This window comes from Mesitornis unicolor, unplaced genomic scaffold, assembly GCF_000695765.1.
Source record: "Mesitornis unicolor isolate BGI_N332 unplaced genomic scaffold, ASM69576v1 scaffold489, whole genome shotgun sequence".
NCBI lineage: Eukaryota > Metazoa > Chordata > Aves > Mesitornithiformes > Mesitornithidae > Mesitornis > Mesitornis unicolor.
The window spans coordinates 29,163-38,902 of NW_010209012.1; the positions used below are offsets into that span (position 1 = coordinate 29,163).

At 38.5% G+C, this 9,740-nt stretch overlaps 1 protein-coding gene across 2 annotated transcripts in view; it reads left to right on the forward strand.

The window, feature by feature from the left end:
* FMR1 (fragile X mental retardation 1) overlaps positions 1 to 2,881 on the forward strand; it is a 23,640-nt gene extending 20,759 nt beyond the window's left edge. The window contains exon 14 of one of the 2 annotated variants that reach the window (XM_010192709.1): positions 197 to 2,881. In XM_010192709.1, the coding sequence (XP_010191011.1) occupies positions 197 to 307 (111 nt within the window). In that variant the 3' untranslated portion in view covers positions 308 to 2,881. Of the gene's footprint in view, positions 1 to 145 lie in introns of both variants that reach the window. The other variant, XM_010192708.1, reaches the window with a different exon arrangement.
* The last annotated feature ends 6,859 nt before the right edge of the window (positions 2,882 to 9,740 follow it).

The following is a 9,740-nucleotide window of genomic DNA, read 5'->3' on the forward strand; positions in this document are numbered from 1 at the left end:
TAACAAATCCGTAAGTGTGTGGTACCATTTTTGTTTTCTGTGGTTATTTAATAGATAGAGCTCCTCCCAGGCTGCCTAAGGTAGCGAATGCATAAGGGGTGGAGGAAAGGAGGAGAGTTCTGTATATAACTCTGACTTGTTCCAGATCAGAATTGACTGCAATAATGAAAGAAGTGTCCACACTAAAACATTACAGAATACCTCCAGTGAAGGTAGTCGGCTGCGCACGGGTAAAGAACGTAACCAGAAGAAGGAGAAAACGGACAGCGCAGATGGTCAACAGCCACTGGTGAATGGAGTACCCTAAACGGCATAATTCTGAAGTCATATTTCCTATACTGTTTCGGTAATCCCTATTCCATGTTAGAGAAACTCGTTAGGCCAAAGACAAATAGTAGGCAAGATGGCGCAGGGCATGAAATGAACATAAGTTCTCTGTTAGCCTTTTTTAACATCGACAGTATGCAGTTGTTTTCAGAATACCAAGTTATTCAAATATTTGCATAAAAACATCTGAATTTCCAAAAATGGCTTTCACGTACATATTGCAGTTCAAACAATGAAAGATTCTTTTTCGTTTGTTTAAAATTACTGAGCTGTGCATTGGTAAACTTTCTGTTCAGTTGTACCATTTTAACACATCGGGTCAAATTCACTGCTCAATTTCAATTTTCAGAATAAATAGTGTTTGCAGTAATCAAATTGGCTTCTGTTTTCAATCTGACTTACAAGTTCCTCATTAAATGCTATGTCGTTTTATGTCCTGTGTCAGTTCACATTCTGGTCCACCTTTTTCAATATTTTCGTGGACCCTGAAATATGTGTGATGTAACAATTGTCATTTTTCATTAGCAAAAAAGTTGTATGATCTGTGCCTTTTTTATATCTTGGCAGGTAGGAATATTATATTTGGATGCAGAAATCAGGGAAGATGAGTTGGTAACACTAAATGTAAAATATATGTAGCAATCCTTGTCAGACATTAGTACTTTATAGACAAGTGCATGCTTTCCATAATTTTTTCCTTACATAAACATTGAATTAGGCAGTTATAAGAATAGGGAATTTATTTTGCACTGAAGATTTGGCAAATAGTGTTATTGAGAAAGGGGTGTAATTTTTTTCTTTGTAGGCAGTACAAAAAGCTTTTTTTTAAAAAAAGAAAATTAAAAAAAAACCCTTTCCATTGTGGAAAACTAAAAAAACTCACTGTTACTGAGGGAACAAGTGTAATGTGTTCACAAGCTAGTAATGTGTGCCTGCTATTTGGCCAGATGACCAGTTTAAAGTGCTGATGTTTTCCATCCTCCCAACATTTTTTTTAATTCCTTATTTTAATTTGGAGGCTATCTTAGGAGAGAGAGGAAGAAAATCACCATGTGTAATGCCCTGGAAAGTACAGATACAGTAGTTGGAGATAATGGAGATAAAACAGAAAATTGTCATATTTTGAGGTACAAGGTCTGAATTGCCAGCCAATTTGAAGGTGTCACAGGATTTGATCCAGAGCACTGTCATACCCCAAGGAAGTGCTGCGAGGAGCTGTGCTTTCTTTTATTTCTGATCACACGTTGAACTTACTGGGCAAAACTGTATAAGGACCTTCATTTTAATCCATTTTCGTTCAGATTAGTCCAGAAGGGGAGCCACTGTTTATGTACAGACTTGTACAAACTTGACCTTGCCTCTGATGTATTTTGTGAGTTTTGTTTCTTTGCTTCTTTTCATTCTCTTTTTTTTTTCCTTGCATACAGGTGAGCATACTAAAAATGGCAACGAACTGCACATGATTTAACAAATATAAAAATGTCTTAAAAAGTATTGCCAAACATTAATGTTGATTTCTAGTTATTTATTTTGGGAATGTATAGTATTTGAAAACAGAAATTGGTACCTTGCACACATCATCTGTAAGCTGTTTGGTTTAAAATACTGTAGATAATTAACCAAGGTAGACTGACCTTGTAATGTAACTGCTCTTGGGCAATATTCTCTGTACATATTAGCTACAACAGATTGGATTTTATGTTGACATTTGTTTGGTTATAGTGCAATATATTTTGTATGCAAGCAGTTTCAATAAAGTTTGATCTTCCTCTGCTAACTGATGTTGATGCAATCCTTATAAATGATTGCTTTTAAAAATCTCAACTTACAAGAAGTAGAAATTATTTCTTTGTTTAGACTTTAACTGTAGCCATTGTTTGTTTACATGTTTAAGAAGACTTCTAAAATGCTACCAGTTTTCAAACATAGGGCACATAATGCTCAAGAAAACACCGTCCCGTTATGAAATGGTACAGTACCTGTTGAGTTGTCACACTACCTGCAGTCTTTCTCACATTCAGTGGTCGAGTTCACTACGGTGCTAACTAGGTTAAATGTGAAATCACTAAACGACAGTCTGACTAATTAGCTGCATTCCATTTTCAAGTGCATTTTGGGGTTATGACCGTTTTCAGTAATTGTGTGCTTAACATGTATCCCTTTCGATTCAAATTCCAGTGTTTTTAAATGTTATTAAATTTCAACAAATTAAACTGTGAATCTAAATGTACAATTTCCTTTTAAAGTCATGTTGTTAGAAAACTTGAAAGTGCAACAAATGTCTGATGCTTGAGTTCAGGTCCATCCTATTGGTAACTTATGAAGTATGGTCTAATGAATTAAAATTATTTTTAAAATAAAGTTCTTTTAAAAGAGTGAGAGGTATTTGTGAATGATGCCAAAGCCTAAATTGAGTAGGGTTAAGCTCAAAGCTGATGGATTAACAAATGCTTATGAAAATAGCAAGTTTGTTGTTTCTTTTTTTACTAAATGCGTTTTTGTTAATCATGGTGGGAAGTTAAGATTTTCAGAGTTGGTATAAAACCTTATCAAGAAAAAATATGTTTTTAAACAGCTTTTTGAAACATAGATGATCTTTCGCATTCATGAGTTCAGGGAGCAAATAGGTTTAGTTTCTTGAATACAGAAATTATTTAAATTAACTACAGATGTGTTTTTTCAGCTCTGTCTCTAAAAATCAAATATTGTGTACAATGCTTTCTTTTAGCAGTCCAGGAACTAAAGGAATGAGTGTAGATTCTGTGGTCTTCGTAGGAGCATTTATTGCGAAAGAGAACATTTTCCTGAACTGCAGTATTGAGTATTGAAAGGGAATAGATGAATTAGCTTCCAGTGGTTATTCATCAGTCACTTGAGGAGCCCTGCTGTATGTTCTGGTAAGTGACATACTCTGTTCATCTGTAAAAGGAAAGGTGGGTCTCATCATTTTTTTTTGTCATTCAATGTGGTATTAAAGATTTTATCTATTTCCAGAAACACTAAGACTTGTAGTGGAATACCTGTACTGAGAGGTGGGAGGAGATGTTCATACTGGTTCTGGTGGCTACTTTAAAGAGTTTTGTCAAAAGTGACAAGGCTTACCTTGATATTGCTTTCACAGTAGTGTGTAATAAGCTTGTTCATCATCCACTTGAACTTAGTGGTATTAGTCAAAGCATCTTTTCCAGCTGTTTTCACATCCATGAAAAATCAGAGTGACTAGAAGACCTTTTAGTACCTTAACAGTGTAAGACAACTTTCTATATATTTGTAATGGATGCGCTCAGCCCCTTAACCAAACTAGCAGGTAGAGGCTCCAAAGGAAGCGAAAGCCTGACCTGTAACTGGGCCAAGAGCTCCTTTCATTTCAATCAGTTCTCTGAAACCCCACGAACGGGCAGAGTGACACAGTGAGCATCCATGCATGTGAGCTTGGAACATCAATTGTGACTGACACATGAATAGCAGGTGGCTTTTCCAAGACTCGTTTATCAAGGATAAAAGAAAGTTGTGGGTACAAGGAGTCCCATGCATATCGTTTTCCATAGCATGTGATTTGACTACAAGTCAGCCACTTCATTCCATAAATATGACAGCCTATGTGCGCCACCATTGAGCTCTTCTTGCTAGGCAGTGTGGCTGCATGGTGGCAGTCTCCCTTGAGGAAGGGAATCCTTTTACCAGTGGCAGATCACTGGATAAGCCCAACTTGAGCTCTCTCTGAATTGCAGCTGGACTGCACACCAGGTATCTCTCCCCCTGAGCAGGGACACCTCTCAAGGGGAGAGATTCCTTACCTGAGACTAAGAGATCCTTCCTTACCCGAGGCGGAGAGATCCCTTACCTGCAACAGATCCTCGGTAAGTGACTGATAGCGTGCTGAATTAGTGCTGTGAGACATTACTAATCCATGTGGTTATTCAGTGGTATTGTAAATAGTGGATGGAAAATTTCATTAGACATAAACCGCTGACCAAGTCCGAGACTAAGATTGCATCCAGCCTCACCTGGGCTCTGAAAGGGGTTTAGAAAGCAAAGGGGTCCACTCTGAACCTTGTGACTAAATGGGAGGCTCTTCTTTACCCTTTGCATCTCTGGTCCCTGTGCGAATCATTCCAACTCAACTCTTGAGTTTTCCTTTGTTTCTTCCATGCAGTGATTAATAAGGTGAACCTTGCCATCAAACTTACTGAACCTTGTCAAACCACTGTTAAACTGTGTTAAATTCAATCAAACTTACTGTACTCTGTCAAATTATTATTTTACCTCAATAAAACATATTGCTGCTGCTTTGAGTGAGGTGCGTTCAACTCTTCTGGGACAATGTTACGAAAAGTGAGGTTCGTTCTGAGTTGCATTCTGAACAGATCTCAGTTTGACCTGCAAGGTTCTCCTTGTCAGAGTCTCACTAGGCTTAAATGCAGTGTAGCTGGTTTCACCATCAAAATGGTTAGATTTACTACAACAGCTCTTTACTCTTCAGTGGTGCGAGTCTCTCACAGCAGCCTGTACGTCTTTTTGCCTACGTTAATGGGGTAATTTTTTTTCTACTCCTAACAACTTTTTTTAGATGTATCCCACATGTGTCATTCCTAAAAATCATCCATCAAGATGGATCATCTGTCTTGAGCAATTAGTGATGGAGATAAGTAATTGCTATTAAGCCATGAATATGGTCACTGTGACTTTTATGTTTAAAATTTTTTTGGCAATAGGCTTCAATAGTCATTTTTGTGTGCTTTCGGTGCTGTATGAGAGTTGATAATAAAGCGCAACAGATAAATGCTTTGCGCTTCTGCTAAGGGTTCAGTAGGACAAGACTTGTTACTTTTTTACACTGAATATCAGAAACTGGTTTCCAATAAAAGCAGTTAATTTAGAGAAAAAAAAAGTAACTTGTGGATGTAGTCTGAAGAAATGACTAGGAACTTGACTTGCAGAAATCCTGTAACAGAGAATTGTTTGGGGTATTGGCCGTGCTGTTTTGGCTAGTGGACTGCGGTTGAGCCTTAGGTACAGACTACAGTTACAACAAGGAGAGTCCACAGTCCCAAATTTAATAAAAAGAAAATCAATTAAGTGGCCAGCATAAAATGGGACAATTTTCTTGGATTCTTAGCAGTCTGAAAAAATCCCATGTTTGTGTGTCAGAAATGCATCGTACTCTGTGCAGTGTTCCGTGAGAGAAATCAGTGTGGGAAATCTCAATTGCGTGTGAAATCATATGCTTCAGAAAACGAAGAATGTTTGTTCTGTATTGGAAGTGTTTTAATATCACCTCATGGGTGCTATTGAAGTGGTGGTGTCTAGTCTGTGAATAGAATGAAACAATAGCATTGAGGGTAGTCAATGCTGTTTATATTACTGAGGTAATGCTGCTCATAAATTAGATTTAAGAGTCACCCTTTAACCTCATTACTTGATTAACTGAAATGAAAAAAAAAAAGAAAAAAACCACAACAAACAAAACAAACCCACAGCGTTTGCCTGTAAAGATATAACTTAGCTGTTCAGGTGGCTGTTGTAGCATACATTTTTTTTCCTAAAACATAACAAACTGCTTCGTGCAGCTCAACTGTTTGGAGAACCTGCTGATTTTGGGGGCATCTTCATTTACTTGAGGTTTATGTGTTTTTTAAAACACTGTTCCTATTCTATTTAAAGAGCCTTTCCTTAATAAAAGGAATGGAAATGTCTAAGAAAGATTTGTGTCAGACTGTGCTTTCGCTTCAGGCTTGCAGGTATTTGGTGAACCTATAGGATGATCCTCTTAATTAATTCACATTTAATGGATTATTAACTTAAATACTCTGACCAAACTTTGTCTGTTCGGAGAGCAGTGCATTTTGATGTCCTGAGGTGTCTGTTACCTGGTCTGCACAATTAGGCGGTGGTTCTGTGTTGCATACTGAGGTGCGATTGGTAGTAGCATAAACTTGGTTTTGACTTGGTGAATTAGGAGACAGAGGCTTTGTAACAGTCTTTGGGGTGGGGAGCTTGCTTTATTCTGTCCCTCGTGATGCATTTGTCACAGCCGTGCTGTTCATGCTGAGCTGCGTCACAGTAGCAGGAGCCCTTTGTGATGCGCGTTGGTTCCGCATTGTTGTGTGTAAACGGGTCTGCAGCCGCTGCGCTCGGGACAGCTGTAGTTCTGCACTACTGATAGCAGAGAAGGCAGCGAAAGAAGTATGTTATGGGGAAAGCTTGAATTGTCTTATCTCTCTTGTTTTCCTTCTCCCAGGAAGTGTTTTCTTCCCAGTTTGTCCTGGCTGGCATTAGATTTCAATAGGTATGTGGGAAACTGTGATTCCTCTCCTTTTCAGAAATAATTTCATGTTTAACTACCGAAGCAGAGTTTCTCTGTGGAACAGAGTGTTTGTGTATTGCTGTACAGAACAGGTAGATTGGAGGGCCAGAAAGCTTTCCTCAGTTAGCAGCAGGCGTGCAGAGAAAACAGACCCTTGAAAGGCCAATACCTGTGTAAAATGTAATCTTTCTTTTTCTCGTACAGTACTTGAGAAAATGGGATTTTCCTCCCTTACCAATACTAACAAAATAATCTCTATGTTTAAGCCGTTTGAACAACTAAATATATGTGGTAATAATTGAAAAAGACATTTTTAGGATAACGACAGAGCAGCAGGTAAAGTGAAATACAGCGTCTGGCAAAGCAACCCTCAGGGGGTTGGTTGGAGGTACAAAATCCAGCTTAAACCTGCAGTTAAATTACTATGATGGGACTTCTGACAGTATTTTTATGCATAATATCATCTTGAAACACCTTTTAAAATTGTTTTTATCTAAAGTATTTCAGGTGCTCTGATTTTGAAAAGACCTGAGAATTCAACAAGCTAAACTAGATTCAACTTTAAGCTTCAAAAAATTGTAGTTGTGTTTTGTTTGTTTGTTCGTTTGTTTTTAAGGGGTCAGGTGCCCAGGTCTGGGAGACTTCAGAGAGAAATTTTTTGGCTAGCCTGTTGGTTAGTCTGTTAATGAGATGCCTTCCTTTAAGCCCTCTTTAGATTACTTATTTCCTCAAAATCAACTGGGTTTGGCCTCCTCCTTACTGCAACAAAGGCAGTCCTGCCCTGTGCAGCAATCTGCTGTCGTGGTTGTTCTAATCCATAAATATGAAGTTAAGATTTATTTTTTGTCAATGCATAACCACGTACCTATTTTGCCTGTTGGTTTAATTTCAGTAATGCTGCTAATCGGCAGTCATCTAGTGTGGAAATACCCGGTACTGATCCTACTTTGTAGCATCAATTCAAGTGAGTATTGCAAGGAGAAAAGCATTTTCATAGAAGCAGCAAGTACTTTTACTAGCAAGAGGTTAAGTTGACAATTTTGCTGTCTGGCTAATGATTGGAAAATACTGAAAAATATTACAAATGGGTAATTGCTCCAGTTGGGTTTATCAGTCCTGACACACATGCAACAAAATACGGGGTTTTTTCCCCAGTTATAGTTCCCATTTCCCTCTTTCTGCATCTGTATGAGAAAAAAATGCTGCTTGTTTCATCCCTGGCAGTGTATCTTGCTTTTATTTTACCTTCAATTTTAGATTCTTCTATTTTTTTTTCCAACTTGGACTTTTTTCTCCAGCATACAGTTAAAGGTGTATCTGTAATCTGTTGAGATTTGATGTATTTGCTTACTACAGCAGGTGGCTCAAAACAGCTAGGAAAGATGTTGTCTGGTAACTTGCACTCGCACCAGAAGTTAAATTTGATCATCTTGACGTGTGTAAAAGATCAGCCCACACACTGAGCTTGCTCTGCTATGACAGAACTGTTAGTGTGAACATTGCTGCTCACATTTCTGTTACACGTTAGTTTCAGATTCTCCATCTTCATATACATTCAATTTTCCCTACTCTGATGCTTCTTTTCCCAAGGGAGTTTTGTATGGCACAGAAAAGGCAAGTTGTGCCCCAGGACTAATAGAGAATTTGTGCTCCTGATGCTGCTAGCTAAAGAACCACCCAGAAGACTGAAGTTGTTCAATACCTTAGTTTTTGGTTAGACCGCGATCTCACTTCTGTTCACAAGCAGCTATAAAACCATGAAATGGCTCTCACTAAACTCCATCACTGAAAGCTATTAAAGTTGGGAAGGTGCATGTTTCTCACATGGAGAGAAAAGAGGCGAGCAAATCGGAATACTGGGTTTCTTTTTTTTTTCCTCCTTGTGGAGTGGTTGATTGCCAGTGGAGTCCCACTGCGATTTGCACTTTTGGCTTAATGAAAAAGAGATGAAGTGAGGCAGCAAGGTTTAGTGGTGCCACATTTTGCAGAGGAGCGTAAATTAAAGGTGATTGAGAAGTCCCCGAGTCACAGATTATGAGGGTTTGGGAAAACACTGCAGTACCTCTATGTTCAGGGAGGTTCTGCTCCTTTCTTACACAACTGCAGCAGGCCACTGCCTGAAACAAGCGTTGGAACAGATTCATGTTCGGTTGTATCTGATAAAGCTGCCACGCACCACATTTCTGTGATTCAGTTGGGGTCAGATCTTTATCTGAAACAAAGGCTGAAAGTTCTGCTTGCATTCATAAGAGGAATACAATAACGGATAGAACACAAAGTTTTTGTATAATCTGCACCTTATAGATGAACAGCAGGGCCTTTTATCTTTACAATTTCCACCTGAATGGATGCTTTAATTTAAATTTCACAGCTGTAGTTCTTTACTCATTGTGGTTCAGGAAGCAATTTGAAGTAAAGTGAATAAAACAGAAAGAAATCTATGCTTAACCTTGCTAGCCATCAGTAGTCACAATTCATAATGACTATAAATGCCTTCATAATGAAAAATAATCAGTATGAAAATGTCATTGCATTTAATTAATTATGGATATTTTGATGGTAATGAGCTAATCATTATGAGCTTTCAGGTTTTGCATCACCAACTCAGCATGTTTTAGAAAAAAGTGAAGTGGCACCCAGGAACCTTAACAAGAAACTGAAAGATGCACATGAATATCTTGCGAGCTTTTTCAGGCCAATGAGTAAGTGTCCCTTCCTCGCTGCAGCAGTGTTTCTCTTCCCTTTCCCCTTCTGCCTGACTTCCAGTTCCCCCTTCACCTCTACCTGTCAGCATTTAGTGTATTTAAAACACTCGATCTGATACTGTAAAACTCACTTGATCTCTTTAAAATGCTGTTAAATGCCACCTGGAACAGTCATAAATTTTCTTCCGCTGCATTACTACCCTCCTACAAAACCCTTCACTGTCAGTGATGGGATTGTGCTAGAAATGCTGGGCAGTTTGGCATAGGATCTGCCTTGCCTGGCTTTCTACCTGATCAGAACTGGTTTTCTAGTCTTTCTGGGTGTGCGTATGAATCAAAGAGCAATTTGACACATCCTAAGTGAGAGAAGGATCTTGCCCCACACAGTGTCCCCCATGTCT